The sequence below is a fragment of the Anoplopoma fimbria genome, chromosome 3 (genome assembly GCF_027596085.1).
Source record: "Anoplopoma fimbria isolate UVic2021 breed Golden Eagle Sablefish chromosome 3, Afim_UVic_2022, whole genome shotgun sequence".
In the NCBI taxonomy this organism is placed as follows: Eukaryota; Metazoa; Chordata; class Actinopteri; order Perciformes; family Anoplopomatidae; genus Anoplopoma; species Anoplopoma fimbria.
Genome location: NC_072451.1, coordinates 5,851,162 through 5,871,663, shown reverse-complemented (window position 1 = coordinate 5,871,663; position 20,502 = coordinate 5,851,162). Strand labels below are relative to the sequence as shown.

General features: G+C 43.0%; 1 protein-coding gene across 2 annotated transcripts in view; it reads left to right on the top strand.

Moving 5' to 3' along the window:
- LOC129111524 (adhesion G protein-coupled receptor L2-like) overlaps positions 1–20,502 on the top strand; it is a 64,112-nt gene that overhangs the window by 5,005 nt on the left and 38,605 nt on the right. For both annotated transcript variants that reach the window (XM_054623505.1, XM_054623513.1), the window contains exons 2-4: positions 10,468–10,681; positions 14,810–14,919; positions 18,567–19,367. In XM_054623505.1, the coding sequence (XP_054479480.1) occupies positions 10,468–10,681; positions 14,810–14,919; positions 18,567–19,367 (1,125 nt within the window). The remainder of the gene's footprint in view (positions 1–10,467; positions 10,682–14,809; positions 14,920–18,566; positions 19,368–20,502) is intronic.

Below are 20,502 nucleotides of genomic sequence, written 5' to 3'. Positions count from 1 at the left end.
TTGGGGGAAAGCAAAACGAAGCAAGAAATGTTTCCATCCAATATGCGAATGTGAGAGCAGAGCTTCTTTTTCCCTTTAGGAGAGGAGCTTGTTCTTTATTGTGTGTTTTAGACGTGATAGTAAAAGTTGTTGTTGTTGTAAAGCCAGCTGATAAACAAACACTTAATTAAATGGGCTAGGGGCAACAGATTTCTGACAGTTTGATTTCATTTGTTAAGCATGCCTTAAATCTGTCCTGCTCGCAGCGTCTCCGAGCCGCTCCATTCACACCCCTTATGGTAACAAGTTGTCTAAACACTGGAGCAGATGCCTACCTCACTCTTTCCTTTCTTAAACGCTGTCCGCACTTGTTTTTTTCTCCAGGCTGGCTAATTCAAATAATAGATGATTCCCGCTTACAACCACAAAGTAGTTTGCCTCAGAATCTAAACTTTTGGATTTGCTCGGTGTAAGTCTGCTTCACAGGAGGCTTCAGCTGTCATAACAAAGTAATGCATCTAATCTTGAGTGGAAGCAGAAGGATTTCAAATAAAATCAAGTCTACACTATAGAAAGCTGTAGATTTTTTCCTTCCCTTTCTTTGTGTTTGGGGAGGTGTTTGCCAACAATATAAATCAGGTTTGGAACAGAGACAAATGTATTTACGGAGGCAACAAGAACCTGTCGGATTTCAACGTTCACCCAGTACTTTTGAATAGCTCGGAGGCATGTCAGAACTAATTTCATTTGAACAAAAAAGCACAAGAGCTAAACAAACATGCAAAAACAAAAGGAGGCGTATAACATTTAACACCAAAGGGACATTGTGCTAAGGCAATCAAAGCAGATTGTTGCTCTCACTAAGTACCTGCGGCAGCGAATTCTCTTTTTTTCAGCACAGCCACTCCAGCTGTTTTTATTTTTTTCTCTAATCGTGACATACATTTTAAGCATTAATTTGTTAAAGAGAGCTTGATTTTAGAGACAGATCGCGTGTAAAAGAACACGAAGGCCGCTTTGAACAAAAAGCCCCCTCGCTGTTACAAAAAGGAAAAGAAAGCGGGGCCTCAATTATATTTACTCGGCGTGAAAATCATTAAAAAAATGATGCATTTGTCTCCACCTGTACTCCTCGTTCCGTATCAGAAATGTCATAACAGCTCAGGTCCCACTCTTTTTTGCTGGTTATGATTTACACAGTAACGGCTTGTGGTAAAACTAATGTCGACAGCGGGGAAAGGATGGCAATCAATAAAATAAATGATGATGGATTCAGTAAATGTGCTTTTGTGTGTTTTCTGTGATTCCATTGTGTGTTTTAGTGTGTGCAAAGATTGTCTTACATGTCCGTTGTTAAAACAGAGAAACTCACAGAGAGGGACTGGTGTGTAAATAGAAGATGAAACTGTTTCCACTTGGTGTCTCTTTCATTTCACTCACTTCTGCATGCCTTATGGTCGTGTATGATTCAAACCGGTGTAATAATGTGTGTTGGCTCTCTCTCTCTCTCTCTCTCTCTTGCTCTCTCTCTCTGTCTGCCGGCTAGCTCTCACTACAGGCCATGAATGCAGCTCTGTTGCTTTCACTGTATTAGTAATCTCCTCAGGCTGAGAGGCTGTGCCATAGAGCATGACCACACCGTGTTTGTCCAGGAATTAAATGTCACCTAAGGGTGGGTCACCTGCAAACAAAAGGCCACCAGCCGATTTGCAGGTATAAACAGTCAAAGATAAGAAAGCCCTCTCCTGCCGTGCAGGAAATTGAATAAGTACGCGGCAAGAAAAAGAAAATCGGAGAAACAGCAAAGCACAAAGAACGTTATTGTTTGCCTCGCTCTATCGGTATTGACCCCCTTCTTGTAGCGTAGAGCCCCGTTGAGTGCGAGAGCTACAATGGCCCTCGCAGACGATGTGGGGCAGGAAGCTGTCCGTCATCAGGATCTCCCCATCTGTGCATCTCTTATCAGCGCTCCTGCTTTCTGCTCGCATTGACCGGAATGCTGGTGGAAGGGAATGGGGCAAGGTCATCACGCTCAAGCCAATCAAAGTGGTCAGTGTTCCAGAGATAGCAGCGGGTTATTGCAAAGGAATGTGCCTGGATGTTTTTTTTGGTTTTCTGCGAGAGACTCCAAACAGAGCTGTATGAAGAAACAACAAAGACTTCCCCTGTTGCACCGAATGTACACTCACATGGGTAGTAGTTCTATGCATACACAGTGTGCTGGAAATGTCTTTGTATGCACGGGAGTCTCTCGAAGGGCCGCTACTACCGGCAAAATAAAGAGTCTCATGCTCGATGCCAAAAGCGTCCGTAGTCTTGCTAGCTGGGCTACTAGCAAGCCTCCTAGAAGCTACTATTTCACGGTTTCCCTTCTTTCTCTGTATAAGAAGAGAAACAGTGATGAAGTGCATTATAAGCGTGCTTGAAAAAATCTGTACAGCAAAAGGGAAAATGTAGCAAAGTTTATTGAGCAAAATCCCATATTTCTTAATTGTTTCACCTCCGTTTAGTTTTTACAAATTGTGATGATAAATTATGATGTATGATGATTACATTAGACAAACAAGAGTTTTTTAGCAAGGCAACCCCCTCCAAATTCAATGATAAAAACTAAATGTCTGAGAGAGTCTCTCCTGTACGCATATATCTATATTATTTCCCTGAAACTGGAGTGCAAGCGCAAATTTTCTAAATTGTGTTGACTAGAAGCCTGTGTTGTTTCAGCGAATGCAGTCTGGAAAAATACCCAAAGCAAGACAAACAATGTTAGCAGGAGCTCAGGATGTGTCCTGTAGACACTCCTAATAAGAAGCATCCATTTATCTAAGCCAGCACAGACTCTGCCTTAAATTGCATTTAATCGTTGTATTTTAATTTGCAATGATATGTGCACTTGATAAAAGAGACCAACTAAAGCTACCAATAATGATTGCGTCTTGATGAAACACAAAAAACTAAATTGAATGCCAAACAAAGACCAAATTTGCACTGCGCCCCTTCATCTGCATAAACACGGAACTCAACTAGGCCACTCCATCCACTTCGGCACAAGTGGGGTAATTTGGAGACGCGAAAGCACCAAAATGGACTCCCGCCTTGTGGAAGTCATAGCACCACTGCGTTAAAGGCTACTTCAGGCTCTGCGTGAAGATAAAGACCGCGTCCCTCATCAAAACTGTCTCGTCTAGGCCCCGATCTCTGTCATCCTTGTATTCTGTGGTTCATTATTCATGTAATCCGTGTTCCAGCTGCAGCTTCTCCTGACACCCTGTCAATGTGACGTACTGAGTAAGCCTCCTGGGCTCGGGCTCTGCTCAGGCAGGGCTGGGTGGAGGAGGGCTGATTAGGAGGGTGAAACGGGGAGACTCTGCCCGAGCAAACAGGAACAGAGACACAAGCATGTGATGGAGACAAACCCACATCCTCCTCCTCTTTCCCCACTTCATCCTGCTCTTTTTTTTTTTTTTTCTTTTTTACCCTTCTCCATCCTCACCCTGAGGGAGGCACCTGACTTATTCTGAGACATTTTCTTGAGCGGAAAATCCTGTGGGGGACGTTCAAGTGCAGGGGTAAAATGTGGGCTTTAAGGGGAGTTAAGCATCACTCCGCATGGATCAAACCTGTGAAACTATACCCCTGCTGCACTTGGGAGGGTTTCTTTAACTCACCTCTTTCTGTATGTTTCATCAACTACCCTGCAAAAAAAAAAAAAAAAAAAAAGGAGATGCAACAATATGTTAGATATTGAACAAGCAATGGACTAATTCTGTCAAAATGGATCTCCCCATGAGCATATAGGTGTTTTCATCTTCCAAGTCGAACATTTTTTTTCGCTCAAATGTTTAGCCTGTGACAGTTATTTATGACGGGGTTGTTTTCTTAGTAGACAATACAAGGTGTCGAATTATACTTTGCTTTAATCCGACTGATGTGTCCATAGACCCGAACAAAAAAGTAGACTTTACATCTGGTAATGTCTCTGAATTATTCTTGTCACTCTGATTTATATCGAGCACTGACCCTCTTTACATTAAGAGGATTATACAGTATTTATTAGTGATGTAATGATGCTTCCCTGCTTCATCGCCGTTCTTCTTTGATGTGCGCCCACAGGGTCAGGGACCATGCAACCAATCGACAGAGGAGAAAAACCTTCATTCTTGCAACCAAATTAAGACACAGTCATTATAGCCGGGCTTTTTTTTCCTTTAGTTCTCACTCCCCTGGGAGGAATTCTTCATCTGCAGCTGAGCCGGCTGAACCAAAATAATCCACCGTGTCGACTGTGCATCAGTTGTGGCAAAACTTGAGCATTTTCTGTGAGTTGTGTAATTCCAGACATCAAAATAGGACAGTCTGTGCATTTTAAATATTCTGTGTACACTGTGGGGTTGCTAGATGCTTCATTAAGAGGTCTGCATGTCTGGTACAAACCCAGGTTTTATGACTGTGGCTAATTTGACTAATGGGTCATGGTAACTTTACACTCCTCGACTCCATTGTGGAAATTCAGAAAACATGACTCCAGTGAAACAATATATACTGGCTAACAAGCCGCACGAACATCCTAAAATACAATAGTTACCAATTACTTTTTAGTTTTTACATGAATCATTTAAAATGCTTATCTTTGAGTCCAGCTACAACACAGACAGTAACCTTTTGGATTAGCTCGGTTAGTCAAGCTAACTGTCTGCATTTATAACTTATTTTATCAAGTATATCTTGATTCTACTTTAACATAGGACAACAGATGTTGGTTCTTTCAGCATCTGTCTTGATTTTGGGGAGGTGTAACAGTCACCAACTCAGTAATGTAAATGAACTAGTGGGCTGATGGATTGGCAGCTATTGGTCCAATGTAGTTGCCTACCAAAGCTAGTCCAGTATGTTAGGTACTTTGTTTACTTTCAGAAAGAGACAAAATAAAATGAAATAGTTGAGTAAATACAGCAGTTCGCATTTGTGCTAAAAGTTAGATGTATGATAAAACTGGAGCCAGCAGCTGGTTAGCTAAACCCAGCATAAAGATGTTAATTGACATGTTGTGCTTGAAAAATGACACTGTTGAGTCGGGAAGTCCAACATCTCATTTTTAAAACTTTGTTTTTTGTATGGGTTAAACAGACGAGGTATACTGTTTAAGTTTTGCAACTTAGATATACTAGATTTTGTTACCTCTGGACAGACTAAGTTGGCCGTTTCCCCCTGTTTTCAATCTTCAGAGTGATAATTATCTAACTGTCTGCTTGCTTTATATTTACCGTACAGACATGAGAATTGTATCAATCTTCTTCTCATCAAACTCTCAGCAAGAAAGCAAATAAGCGTTTTTCTGCAAAAGTTGTATGTACTCATTTAAAATGATTTATGTAACAAGTACATTTACTTAGAAAGCTTCTGGAGGCTCATGCAGCTTCTACAATATTAAACAGAGTTTGTTTCCTGAATCTCTTAAGTTATCATGACCCAGTAGTCAAAATGGCTGCAATTATGACAATTAGACCCAGACGTAAAATACGTCATTTTACCTCCTAAATTGCTTGCTTGTGATCAAGCTTTCCCTAAATATGTCCCACCTGAGGAGTTAAGAGGACGCAGCAGGGTATTTCACACTTAGCCTCAGCAATATGAAAAACCTTTAAACCCCTTAAACGAGACGTGCGTCAACATGGAGGCTTGTGATTCTCTCCTCCCACCTGCTGGGTTTTTTTTTTGTAAGTTGAGAAACATTCATGAGATAAATTAGAGAAAAGGCCATGGCCCTGAATACAAATGGTGTCTTTGGAATGTGGAGTGGCTTCACTGCATTCATGTAAGCTATCACCAGACAGAGAAAAGAGATATGACTCAGAGCACTTCATCCAACCACAAATGGACTCTATCTATGTGAGTCCTATATTGCCAGTTTCTATTTTAGAATATTTATATCGGAATCAAGAGTGTCTGATAGCAGTTGTCTGGGAAAGGCAGGAGTAGCCCCGGGGTTTGTGGTCTTGTCTGACACCGCCTTTAGAAACAATTCCCAGCAAGGTTGGACTACAGCGAGGACTAAAGTGTCATGGGAAATGGTGCCATATGTCCAACTAGATTTCCAGTGTTTCACCACATTACGAGGGTTGGAAATGAAATATGAGCCGAGTTCTCCGGGTTGTTGTCTGTATTTGAAAGGCAGGTGTTATTTTGTGAATCCCAAATCTCCATTCTCATCTCCCACCTCGGCCCTGTGTGCCTCTCACTTCTGATGGGCGGTCATGTACCACACTTGTGAATGCGTGTCGCACATTTTACACAGCAACACTGGAGGCCTCACAAAGTTATTGTGAGAATGGAAATTTTGAGTGTTGTCTTTGTACTCTGCAAGCTGAATTAGTCCAAGTATTTAGTATGTCAGTTTAAAGGCATGTGCATGGACTATGATGTGCTCTTACATTTTATTTAATACATAAAAGGTTCACCGCATTTTTTTTAAAGCTAATTTTATTCCTTGGCCAACAATCAAAAAGTTCCACTGAACAAATAGAAATTCTGCAGTAAAGAACAAAGGAGCTGGAAAGAAGAGGCAAAACGTTGATGATGCTTTGTTCCCTTATATTAGGAATTCAATTTCTTTGCTTATCCTACTTTATGAATTACCATTGAAAATCTCCACCAGAGCAAAACATGCTGTAAAACCACTCTGTCACTCCGGATATTGGATTACGGAGGCATCCCCCGCTGTTGGAAGAAAAAAGCTTGACTCTAGGATCTGCGCTTTCTTCCAAAGATGTTGGCTACCAGTAATATGGGGTATAAAACAACATAAAAAGACAAACAATCTTGAAGTGCTCCTGCTGTGACCACGGTTGGGGCACTCTTATTTGACTAAAGGCTACACCCTCCTTTATGCTGCAGAGAAAGCGTCCCTGTCAAGCCCAAGCCCAGAACAATGGGGGCCAGCCATGGGGAAACAGGGCCATTTGCATGCAGCTGTTTGCCGTTTCCAGGACCACAAAGGCCAATCAAAGGAACCTTAATGGAGGATGACAAGCGTCAACCAACGCCTTTGCTCTCTGTCTGCGCCGGCCCTAGCCACTCTGTCTACCCTCCAAAAAAATGGCCCACTTCTTTTTGTTGTTTTGCTTTTTTTCTCCTTTTAGACGGATCAAACATTCCTCCAGCTCTCTTTATCCCACCGTCTGATGCTCTGATGCAGTGGAGTTTGTAGGGTTAAAGGTTGACCGTGACTGGCTAACACGCAGAGCAGCAGAGATGAACCTCAACATGTGTGTGATGGTCTGGCGCTTGCCGTCGCCAAATGGCAACATCTCGACACCAAAAACCTCCATTATCTTTCCGCTTCATCTCCAGGGTTTTTAAGAAGCCACCGAGTGTAACTCTGTGGATGATTTCAAAGGCACCCATCTGAGTCACAGCACCACTTCCAATTTCAAGGGTGTTGATAGAAAACAAAATATGTATTATGTGGGGGAGGGGTGGGGGGGATTGTCACCAGTGAATCATAGGCTGTCTACTGGAGAAGAAGAGAGACTCCCAGAATGCAACATATTGTGAAGCAGCCCTTGGCCCTCGCTTTGCTCTCCTGAGCTCAATAGACGGCTTAGCAGGCAGGTCAGGGGGAGGAATCTGAAAAGCTACTTTCCTCTCAGTCACTCACTGACCAGAATGCATGATAAGGCTTCGTGTCAACAAGGCCAGGAATAGGGATCACAGCCAATTATGGCTGAGTCAAAGTGGCAGCCATGGCAATTTGACTAAGTGGTCATATAACGCATTATTCAATTCCCTCACCGTTTGTGCAATTTAACGTTTGAGTCTGAGGTACAGACACCAAGAGAGCAGGACATTCCCTTTTTGCCGCCTTTTTTTTTTTTTTTTTTTTTTTAAACTCACAAGCGGGGATCGTGTTATGGATTTTTTCCTGCAGTTTTCTTGACACCGTTTTCCCTGCAGCTGGTGCCCTTCTGTCGCAGTCTTCAACTGCTGCAAAGTTGAGCAGTCAAACAAAGCAGAGAATGAGAGATGAAAAGCTTTTCATACCTCCCAAAGACATTAACATTTGTGCACACAAACAAATCCGCCTCTCTCCCCAAAAATCTCGCAAAACTTGTTTAAGCGGAGAAAATCAACACAGAAGAATACCTACATCCAGAAACCTTTGTTGTCACAGGGTTTTCTTTCCTTCTTAGCTGGGCTTAAATCCTAAGATCTTAGGCAACGTTCAGTTAAGTCGACCAAAAGTATATCCGCTTGAATTCAGCTCTCGTTCTACAGAGAAAAAAATTAATCTTTATATATATTTTAACTTTTTACTCAGATTTGTCATGACTTGCCCAATTACGAGTTGAAAAGACAGTCATTAGTGAGACCTAGACTATACTAGAAGAGGCAATTTGTTCTTTAGGTCGCCTGTGCAGTCCGGATACTCCCCCCTATTTGATGCAGTGTTAGCCTATGACCAGAGAGATCCATACGGGCAAGGGAGGAGGAGGCCGGCAAGGCACAATCCCAATCAATCGCTCGGCCTCTGTTGACAGCAGCATGCCATTATGCCACAGCGGTCTGATAGATGGACTTGCCAACGGACAGCCAGAGAAAGGAGGTTACGCGGGCGGATGGTGTGTGCATGCGTTTGTCCGTGAGGTAGTTTTTGGACAAACAACACTCTCTCTCCGCTCAGAATTTGTTTTAAAAACCCCATGAAAACTCGTTCTTTCTGTCTGCTGTCTGTAGCCGCTGTGATAAACCCGTCGTCACTCCTTCCACGAGGAATGGCAGGCGGGGCGATCATTAGTCTTCTCCAGTAAAGCCTGGCGACTTCACTCTGTTTTTTATCATCCGCCGTTCTGGACAGGTTTTCTGAAAGGTTTGGGTAATTGCAGTGGTTATTGGAATAGATGGAGTGACCCCACAGCCCTCCACTTATGGTTTCGGCTACACTGACGTCTCCTAATGAGGTGATAAACAGTCCAGCTAAGCAGAATCTACTGGCCATTAGACAGATCATGGCACTATAATGAAATGTCTAGTGGCCGAAAGCCAGAGAATTTATAACATTAGTTTCATATTTTGTTATACTGCGACTACCAGCAACGCTGAAGCCTCTCCTAATGTGGGACGACTGCGACATTCTAATCTCAACGATGTTTCACGGATGTGTGTTTGCTGGTGTGACATGTGCACACCGACATAGAAATATCATTATAAGTGAGTTAGCAGGCTGAAATGACTAGCTGAAATCAGGGTTAGGTGTCTTGGGGGGGGGTTCAGGGTAGGAATTTCAAGCCGGAACCACTTCAACTTTGAGCAGTTCAAACAATGCTAATTGCGTCAGGCCCTGACTGTCAGAAGTGTGAGGATAATTAGAGTGAGGGGGCAAAGTGAACCCGAGGTGGTAAGTGTTAGTACATGACAATGCTCTGGAGCCAATGGGAGCACGGTAAAGGCAACAGGCTGAAAGGAGGGCTAATTGGGGGAGAGCGGTGCAGAAACGGTAGCTGCCCCCTCTGGGACCCACTACTGCTGCAAACAACGGCGATTATTGACAGTTCATGCGGTGCTCTGCTTGCACTTCTTAAATGGAACACATTTGCATGCTCTACTTAGATTTTGCCTAATTGTTTTCTCAGAATTGCAGACACTTAACATTTTCTTTTTTTACTTTGGATCACTTGAACTTCAGATAATGGATTTCTTTCTTTCTTTCTTTCTTAGTTTTTTTCCTTGCCTTTTCTCTCTCTTTGCAAATGTTCATATATTTAGATTCACCCTATTTGTGACATGACATTTTGTTACTTATACAAAAAGGAAATACAGATGGATAACCTATTCCGTTGTGACTTGCTGAAAGTGTGTGGGGGGGGGCAGATTTGTTACATTTTCCCTAAAGTAGAGGTATTTGGCTGAGCTCCCATCTGCTGTGTTCCATGTATAGATTATTCCTCCTGTGTGGACTCCTGCCTCTTCGATCCCCGACACTGTAAAATAGATTATATTACGCTCCGTTCTGCCGGGATTCTGCTTTTTTCCTCCATCTTTCTTTGCAGAGCAAGCAAAGCTAAATAAACAAATGAGGGGGCTTTCATGGCTGTAAAGCAAACTATTCTCTGTCCAGATAGGATTGGCCTCTGTGGTGGATGTTCTCTAGGTGGAGGCCTTGCTGATACTCGGTAACCTTTGCGTTTGCTCAGGAATTTATGAGGTTACCATTGGTCTCCAATGACCTGATTTGATGTCTTATAGCCAACATCCAAGACCACAGAGAGATGGAGAGATGAATTGTTTTGTCTCTCTCCATTCCTGTATCGCGTGTAACGGCCCGACTGTTTAAAACTGCGGTAAACATTGGACTGCTGTTGCGTATTTATTTTTGTGCCAGCAGGGCTTTCACCGCAAGATGTGTGGTCTTATTGTATGGAAGCAGTCATCCTTTTAACTCATTAATTGTATTATTTGCCTAAAGTTTCTATATCTCTGTGTCTCCGTCAGGGTTCAGCCGTGCGGCCCTGCCTTTCGGGCTGGTCAGGAGGGAGCTCTCATGTGAAGGATATGCTATTGATCTCCGCTGCCCGGGGAGTGATGTCATCATGATCGAGACGGCCAACTACGGCCGAACCGACGACAAGATCTGTGACGCTGACCCGTTCCAGATGGAGAACGTCAACTGCTATCTCCCCGATGCCTACAAGATCATATCACAAAGGTAAAAACGCTGGGGAGAGGAGGGATCTTATTTCACAAACATAACCAGGAGCTGGGAAAGTACGGACTTCTTTTTTTCTCTCTCTCTCTCTCTCTCTCTCTCACTCTCTTTCTGCGCCCTGTTTTTTTTATGCCCACAAAGGAAAACGTTTAAATTATCGCCCAGCTCGTGCAGCCACCTACATACACGAACAATTAATCAACATCTCACACCTTTTTTAAATTTGTCTTTATTCCCTCATTGACTAGATGTATGTAGGTGGCGTTTTGAAATCAAAAAAAAAACTGGGGCGCAGATTCATTCTTGACAGGCAGGAATTGACATCCGTGCGGTGCGGCAGAGCTCTTCACACCAGCTGCGCGTTGTTGCTGCTGTTTGAGTCATAATCAGTGTAGCTCGGTGAGACCGAGAGAGTCACATGAACACCCTCTTAATTCCCTATCTAGAACATTGGGCTTGCTTTGTTCAAACACTTGTACTGCATTGAAGTGGCGGTGCCTCAGGTAGTGAGCGGTGCCCATCATCGTGCCTTTTATCCCAGCTACCCTCTCACAGGATGCTGCTTCGCTGTCAAACGACAGCATAGCAACACTTCAGCTCGACTGCTGCTTACCCCTAGAGGTGTGTGTGTTTTTAAAGGGCACGGGATGAACTATTCATAGATAGTAACCAGTGCAGTTCATCTTCCAGTGCACTGCTCGGCCCTAACCTGGCCCCCCTTAGGCTAACTCCTGAGCATCACCGCCCACCATCTTACTCCTCTGGGTTTTCTCCCTGATTCACTTCTGTATTTACCCTCATGATGCAGAACTACAGAATAGCTCAGGAATAGATCAAGTCCTACTGTCTTACTCTGTTTTTTTTAATAAATTTACACCCGAGTCCCAGCGCTCTCATACAGTCACACATACCTGACAGTGTCCATGCCCCTTGGTTTGCGGCCCATATGTTTACAAGTCAGACTCTAACTTGCTGCAGTCGAACTTCAAACTTATCTCCATGGAAGATCCCCTGGAGGCGATGTGCGAGCTAAAGCTTTGAGAAGACAAAGCACCACCAGCCATGAGCCAGAATTATTCTAATGATTCAGATCAGAGGAAACAGGCTCCCTGACCATAATTAAGGTTGATGTGATAACCAGGGATGTAAAAGCAGTCACAAAGCTTTGGGAGACCCTAATCAGTCCTCCTTCAGTCCGCGGCAAGCTAAAACAAGGGGGGTGTTTAAACGCCAAAACCATTAAGACACAATTCTCTGCCAATGTCGGGGAAGATAAACAACAGGCAGCAGCATCACAGACTAGATAAACAAACATATTAAACTAGATTGGGGAGACAGAAACAGTGGGAAGTCTGCTTTACAGAGCAGCAGTTTTGTTGGTTTGGAAATTGCCGGGGGAAAAAAGGAATTCATCAGCAACTTTTTTTTTCACAACAAAAGCGGCTCGACTGGAATCGAATGGCTTGATTTTCAACATCTACATCAAAGTGTTTTGTCACGTAAAAAAAAGTCTGGATGATGATGAAAAAAAAAGTGACTGGAGAAAAATGTACAAAGGTACTGATTTAATATACTGTTTAATATTCAGGTGATCGTTCCCTCAGAGATGTATTGTAAATGGATGATATATCCGACCTCTCTCTCTCTGTTTGCCGACCTTGGTCCCTCCACCGCTCTGTTTTCTGCTAGCGTAGGTTCAAAAACTATTCACTCACAAGAAGATAATCTAAATAAAGCTGTTTCGCTGACTTACCTTACCTCATTTCAATGGCCACCCACAACGGAATGGATGTTTTTCTCCGGTCAGAGGTGCAGCTCTTAGATAGAAAGCAAGCAGGATTCAAACACTTTGCTGCCATGAGATTGTGCTCAGTGCAATAGAGATTACATGCAGCAATTTCAGCGGCAGTTTAAAACAGAGGAAGCGTGTCTAAATGCCTAGCAACAATGCCTCCCTTTGCTCCCAAGCATCTAAAAATTGCAGTACATTAAATGCCAAGAGTGAAATCTCACTATGTGATGGAAATTAGCAGTGGTGCTCTTTCAGCTCATTGTTTGGGTTTTTACGGGTAGCAACTGTAATGTTTTGGTTCAGTCTCGCCACTTTCATTGGACTCAACCAAAACAGGCAGCTGCTTCAGTGAAAAGGCGTTGTTGTTGGTGCTGAGCAGGTAGCACACACCTGCTCAGCACCAACAACAACCGACAAAGTGCAGCATTTAGCAGCTATAGAGCCAGATATTTCCCCCAGGAGTTGGTGGAGGAGACCAAAACGGAGCTAAAAAGGGTTGAATAATGGACTTACATTAATCAGCAAGCCAGAAACAGGACTCCAAGTGAATGTTAATGTTGCTCCATGTCATCTTAAATAGGTCATTGTTTGCAAACACATTTGCCATATCGACTTAAAAGGTGATAATTTGTCAGTGACATGTTCACAGTTTACCCCCATGTGGCATAAAAAGTACTCCATTACAAGTAAAAACCCTGCAATAAATGTTTTTCTGAAATATCAACAATTAAGTATTGACAGTGTACTAAATGTACTATCATGCTAGCTGCTTTCAAAGTCTATATTATTAATTGCATTTTATTATCAACATGTAAGCAAAAATGTATTATTGTAGCCGAAGGAGGTGGAGTATATATCACTACATATGAATTTAACTATAATAATCCATAAGAATGCATTATATTAAATGAGCTTTTTTGTATCTCAAAATTGTACACAAGTACAGTACAAGAGTAAATAGAGGTTCTACTGTTTGGAGCTAGTGTCAGTCAGACTTACAAACTTCAGAATTAAATCGATTATCTCTGGATGTATTTGAAGGGACTCTGTCACTTTCATCTGGCGTCAGTCAGTTCACATTTTGACGCGGTGACCCTTGTCCCTCTCAGCAGCTCTCTCCTCAGTGAAGCCATAAAAGTGAATCTCTTAAGTGCAGCTGGCACTGTTCTGTCAGTGATGTTTGAGCTGATGCTATTTGTTAACTTCATAATGGACTTTGCGCCCTTTTTATTCATATATATGATATTTAATAATCCATTAGCTTGAAGGAGAAGGCTTTTGTAATGAAAATGCATAGCTGGATTTCAGGGGTGCAGCCTGAAAAGCAAGGTCTCTGTCTGGTTAATGTACGTACATTTACCTTTTTATTCATGACTGTAACGTCGTGCATAGTTGAGAGTGCAGAGTCGAGGCCTTGTGTGCTTGTTGTGCAACACAATCCCATTTTGAAAGCGACAGAAAGCCTCTTGAATTACTAATGCTTCTTTGAAAGTCATGTCCAATGTTGAAAATGTATGTCCAACTTGCATGACTGCTACTGACCCTCTGAAATATTAATCTCAGGCTTGCAAATTGTTGAATGTCCTATTTTGGTGCCAATTTCTTCTTGTTTGCCTCTTTTACTGCTGACATTATTCTCAATCCCTCGGCCTCAAGAGAAACTTGATTGAAGTGGAGCCAATTCCACCCTATACAGTATTTACACAAACTCCGTCCTCTGCTCTCCTTCTTTCCCCCCTTCTCCCTCTTTACTTGAACTGTTTTAGCACCCAGAAACATCAGCAAACACACACACACAAAAACACACGCTAACTTTGCAATTCACTCATCAGACTGTCAATTCACCATTTCCATTATTTCATACTTGAGGGCAAATAACCTCTCGTAATAAAAAAAATGACATTCACATCTCGTTTTGTTACATACGTACAGAGGAGCAGCCATTCCAGTCCACTCGCATGCCACCGCCACCTGTCCTGTGTGTTTTAATGAATGTCTTCCCCTTTCAATAGCTGTATGAAGACGCTGTTAAAGGAAATGCCATTGCAAATTCCTAACATGCCTGTAGCTGCTCTCTCACTCTCTTATTCATTATCACATATATTCATTTACATTCATTTACACTTCCTTAATGCCTTCATTCCTCTCTCTGTTTGCAAGGTGTACACTAGAATGCATATGTGACAGCCCTGGCTGGGATTTCTTCAATTTCTTTGTGGCCGTAACAATGAACCTTTTCCCCCCTCCAAGCTCTGTGTTATTAATGTTGTCTTTGCCGAGTGCTCTTGCTGTGGGTAGTCATGATGAAATCTCTGGTCAATCTTTTTTTTTTCTAGGTGCAACAACCGTACGCAGTGTGTGGTTGTCACTGGCTCTGATGTCTTTCCCGATCCATGCCCTGGCACCTACAAGTACTTAGAGGTCCAGTATGAGTGTGTTCCCTATAGTAAGTATCGCCATCCAAATCTCACTCTGAACTCTTTATTGTTTGCTTTTTATAAAAATGTCTGTAGACTAGACAGATGTGCTGTTTGTTTTACAGATGGTAATTCACCTGGAGGACTAGCTTTGATAATTATAATTTAAGATGATGTATTAAGTGTTGAAGTCATTTAAAGGGTCAGTTAACCAAGCTTACAAATAAGATTTATAATTAATATGAAGGAAAAAAAAGAAAAAGACCTCCAGTGGAATCCAGCCATGCAGATAGTTTGGGTTTAATTTGTGCAGTTTTTTTAATATCCGTCTTCAGGTCTGGGTTTTGATAGCTGCTTCCTTTTTGGACCTGGCTCCCGTTTGGCAGAACACCCAGATTCGTTAAGCTCAAAGGCTAAAGACCCCCTCATTGGACCTTATTGTTATTTATGTAAATTAATGGTAATTCTGTAATGGCTTGAATGAGACTGCTGGTTGTTGTCCTGTTAATGTGCTCTCTGCAAGCCAGTGTCTGAACTCAGCCAAAGATTGTTTGTGAGGGAGAAGAATCCTCAGCTTATTAGTTCAACAAGACCAACTTCTATACAGATCATATCAATATTTTAGGCTCCATCTCCGGTTTTTAGAGCAAGTAACTGAGCTACAGGTTGTGAACATTAATTGTCTGCCTCTAAAAACTGTAGTGTTTTAGTGTAAGTGAATACAGATAGAAATGTCACTTATGAGTTCTATTGATACATAAGTTTGCTTAGAAATTCGAAAAGGATTGAGGCCACTGGATTTGGATTCAATACAATGTTATCGAACTCCATCCTAGTTGGTGTTAGATTTCTGCTCGCAGCGCAACCAAAATATATGGAATTTTGTTGTTCACAACAATGAAACATTTAAAAATACATTTCAAAATTGAAATCTTTTTCACAAAAAAAAGTGTTGGTGTTGCTCTGGATAATCCACAGAAAACTTTTGATTGGAACATCTTTCTGCTTAAGAGATAGTCCCTCTGTTGCTGTGAGCAGCACAAACAAAATTCCATTCACCTCCGTTGCATTTGGATGGCGATGGAAAATCTCAAAAGGAAAAAACAACCAAAACTATCTGCATGACTGGATACCAGTAGGGGAAACTAAGAAAAAAAAAATGGGTGAACTGACCCTTTAAATCGCTTTAATAACAGTGTTTAGATTTTATGTATTTTGCTGATATAATAAACAAGAGATTACAAAGAAATGGGGTACATTATAGGTCTCATATTAGTACATTACATTCACAGAAACAGACTGCACAGACTCCTAGAGAAAAACAGTCTAAGTGATATAAAAATCATAAATGTTTAACCACATTCCTGTAGTCGGTCATGGATCAGCTTTAGTGTTTCAGAGTGAATTCATGATTTAATTAAATGTACTGTAGAGTTGGTTAAATCCGGCACTATTTTAAACTCTGTCTACAGTATCTGATTTGAGTTAATCTACCTTTAAAAGGCTGTTTCAGAGTAGTTTATAAGAGCAGCTCGAGGCCTGTGAAAGTACTTGGTATTAACATTGATGAATTGTAAACATCTTCAGAAATATTCACCTCTTTTTCTCTTCTTTTAAACAGACCTCCCTTTCACCTCCTGTCCCGTTCTCTCTCCCCCCCTGACTAACCTCTGTGCTCTCATTTTTTAAACTTCTAATCTTTCACATATTGTCCCCCAGCCTCCCCCTCTCCCCCTTTGCCCCCCCCTCCACCCAGAGTGTATGCAGCTTCAACAGTCCACTAAAGAAACTCCATATTAGGCCGACTGCTCATCAGTCATCTCATGTGCTGTTGCTCTCTTTGGCTCATTTAAGAGTTCGATGTGTGTGTGTAACATTAGCACCGCGTCATTTTTTTTACGTGTGTGGGCGAGCGAGTTTCAAGTTTTTTGATTTGTGTTTATAAAGTTTGAACAAATTCCACCCTCAGTCAATACATGCCAAAAATAATAACTCCTGTGATGTTTCTCTAAGAATGTTATCCATCTCAATATGATCAGGAGATTTTGTTTTCTCTTTCCTCGTGCCACTTAGGAGGCACATTTTTAAGAGGGATTTATTCTGCTTTCACATTGGCCAAAGCATTATTTTGTTGGCAGTTAGAGACGGTAGGAATGAGAAGTTTAATGCGCTGGAAAGCATTGGCACATAGCTCGTCTCCAGCCATAACTTGTCTGTTTTTATATCCTAGGATGAGAAGACGTTGCACTGACAAACACTTTTTTCTCCCCCCTCTAGCTCTTCTTCCCAAAGCAGCCCTGCAGTTCATCTCATGGTCATATCCTCCAGCTAATTCTTCTCTTTGTACCTGCTAGTTGACTCATGATAACCTTTCTCTCCCTCTTGCACTCTTTTTTTTTTGCTTTCTTTTTTTCCAATGCCTGAAATAGAAGTGGAGCAAAAAGGTAAATGAGTGGTCTGGTCCCAACTCCCCACCCCCCACCCCTGTCCTCCTCCCCTCTGGCTCCTTGTTCTGTGGTGTTGAGTACGGCTCCCCTCACGTCTCCTCCCCCCTTCCTGATTGCCTCTCCTGTCAAAATGCTAAACCCCATAGGAGGATTGTTTGCACCCATGGAGTCCAAATGAATTTCTTAAAACAGAATTTTCAAATGACATCCACGGTCATCGAATGTAGTTTTTTTTCCTCGCAATGTGAAAGAAAAACACCAACTGTTGGGTGTTGATTTGTTCCAGAGACTCTCGCCTAGCACTGTGTTAACCCTTGAAGAATGAGTAGTTGTGTGTATATTGTCCTATTTGGCGTAGTCTTAGTTTGCTTGGCCCAACTTCTGCTGCACCCATAGCACGTGATGTGAAATAGCAGTGATGGCTGAGTGAGATTGGCACGGACAAAAACGGGAAAAAAAACAACAAGTTTGAAAGGAAGACAAGATTTCACTGTGTCCCTTTTTTATCCAGAACCAATTAATTTAAAACCGTCTAAATGGGAACCTTGCCATGGCCTCTCTCACCCATCAGTGGTTACTCCTGTCTTCTGCCACAGAAGTAGTGAAAATCCTTTACCACTGTTGTTTGGATCTATTCCCCCGACCTCCACTTTCATTTCTTTACCTCTGCTTTGCTGCCGCCACCACCATCAACTACCTGTTGTTCACTCTTATCACAAGATGTGAAAAGTCTGTTCCCTTTTTCATTTTGGTTCACGACCCTCAGTCATGTCAGTATGCATGTCCGGTGTGTCCATATACCCAGCTGTTCATGTGGCATTTGATGACAGAGACAGGCTGGTATAAAAAAAACAAAAAAAAGGAAAAGTGTGAACTCTACTCCTCATTTTCCATGTCTTTCATTTGCAGGATTTTTACCCTTTATGTTCTTTTTGTTTTGTTGTGTCCCTGTTAGGACGTAGCAGCAGACCCTTGAGATGCAAGCTCACGTTAACGTCACATTTCTCATTCTATGACACATTTCTTTTCTTTTTTCCCCATATTCATTAGCGCTTGAACAAAAGCATTAGTTAAAAAAATCTTTCATCCAAATTCACAATCCCTGAACTTTTTTATCCTGCACCTCAAGTTGTACAGCAGCAAGAATGATGCGTGTCAAATGTGTTGGCCTATTTCTTTAAATCAGTCGCCTTACTGTATTCTTGTTTCACTCTCTTCTCTGTCACTAGTTTTCATTTGTCCCGGGACTCTGAAGGGTGTAGGAGACGCCACCTTCCTGTTCGAGGCGGAGCAGCAGGCGGGGTCGTGGTGCAAAGACCCGCTTCAGGCCGGCGACAAAGTCTTCTTCATGCCCTGGACGCCGTACCGCACCGACACCCTCATCGAGTACGCCTCACTGGAGGACTTCAAAAATGGCCGCCAGACGACCACCTACAAACTGCCGCACCGCGTTGACGGCACGGGCTTCGTGGCCTACGACGGTGCCATCTTCTTCAACAAGGAACGCACTCGCAACATTGTCAAGTTTGACCTGCGCACTCGCATCAAGAGCGGCGAGGCCATCGTCAACAACGCCAACTATCACGACACCTCGCCCTACCGCTGGGGGGGCAAGACCGACATTGACCTTGCAGTAGACGAGAGGGGCTTGTGGGTAATATACGCCACGGAGCAGAACAATGGGCGCATTGTGGTGAGCCAGCTCAACCCCTACACTCTGCGCTTCGAGGCCACATGGGACACGGCGTACGACAAGCGCTCGGCCTCCAACGCCTTCATGGTGTGCGGCGTGCTCCACGTGGTGCGCTCGACCTACGAGGAGAACGAGAGCGAGGCCAGCCGGAGCCAAATCGACTACATCTACAACACCAAGCTGAGCCAGGGCGAGTACACCGACATCCTGTTCCCCAACCAGTACCAGTACATCACCGCTGTGGATTACAACCCCAGAGACAACCAGCTGTACGTGTGGAATAACTTTTACATCGTGCGCTACGACCTGGACTTCGGCCCGCCGGATCCCGCTGAAGGTGAGAACCTTCTCCGTGTTTTTTGTTTTAATTCACTGTCCTTTGTGAAAGCGTCCTATTGTTTGGTTGCAGCCTGGCATGTCACAGATGGCTGCCTTTTCATTTTGGATGCAACTCAGGTGTGATAAAGAGAGGAGGGTTGTGTTAGTCTTGGGGAAAGGGCTCATTTGCAGACAGAAATTACAGATTCACCTCGGAATGAGGGAGAGCCCCCAGTGGGATCCAGACCCTTCAGAAACCAGCTTCTTTATTACCATGAGGCACGCTGAGGCACTCGCTCCAGCAGAAGCTTGGACCCTATCAAATTCTTTAATCTCCGGCCTTATCCGAAACCATTATGAATATATATATATATATATATATATATATATATATATATAAGGCTAGGAATACATTTTTAAAGTATTGCGCACAGTGTGACAGAGGTCATTCTCCTTCTCTTACTTTAGGATTTCAAGTTGTGTTGCCATGGCTACCTTTTTTTTCCTTTACCATAGATCAGGAGATATAATAGCCATCCTATTGTGTCTTGATATTTTCAAGCACCAGCGTGTGTGAGTTATGTATATACCACGTGGTGAATCAGCGTAGCGTAGTAGCTGGAAAGAGATCAATTACAGTGAAGAATCTCGTCAGGCGGTTAGAGGGCTTATATTAATCTGTGAAGTGCTGAACGGTGACATACGTGTCATCAGACAGGGACCTTACATTAATACGATAATGGGCTTAATTACCTGACTGCAGCCACCTTATCCAGCAGAGCCGGGCTGAGTCTCCTGTGTGAAGTGGGGGGTTTTGCGGGGGGTAGACAAGGATCTTGACCTGACTTCTGGTTACTTTAGAAGCCCCCCCCCCCGAGCACTGGTCTGAATTAAGCTATGATTTTTAACTTCTGGATATTCAGGAGGGGTTTCCACGGGGGGGGAAATCTGATTCTTGACCCGAGCTGTTGAAGAGAGAGGGGGGGGGGGGGGTTAGTGTCGATGTCTCAATGGCGGCTGTGTGCTCCTGAACTCTGGCCTCTTGTCAACAAGTCCGTTTGTTTTCCTGCCGTTCCCTGGAATCTCCCCGGCGTGATAACTCGACACCCTCGACGGGGGCAGCGTGGCGTCTGCGCCCCGATCTGCTGAACAAC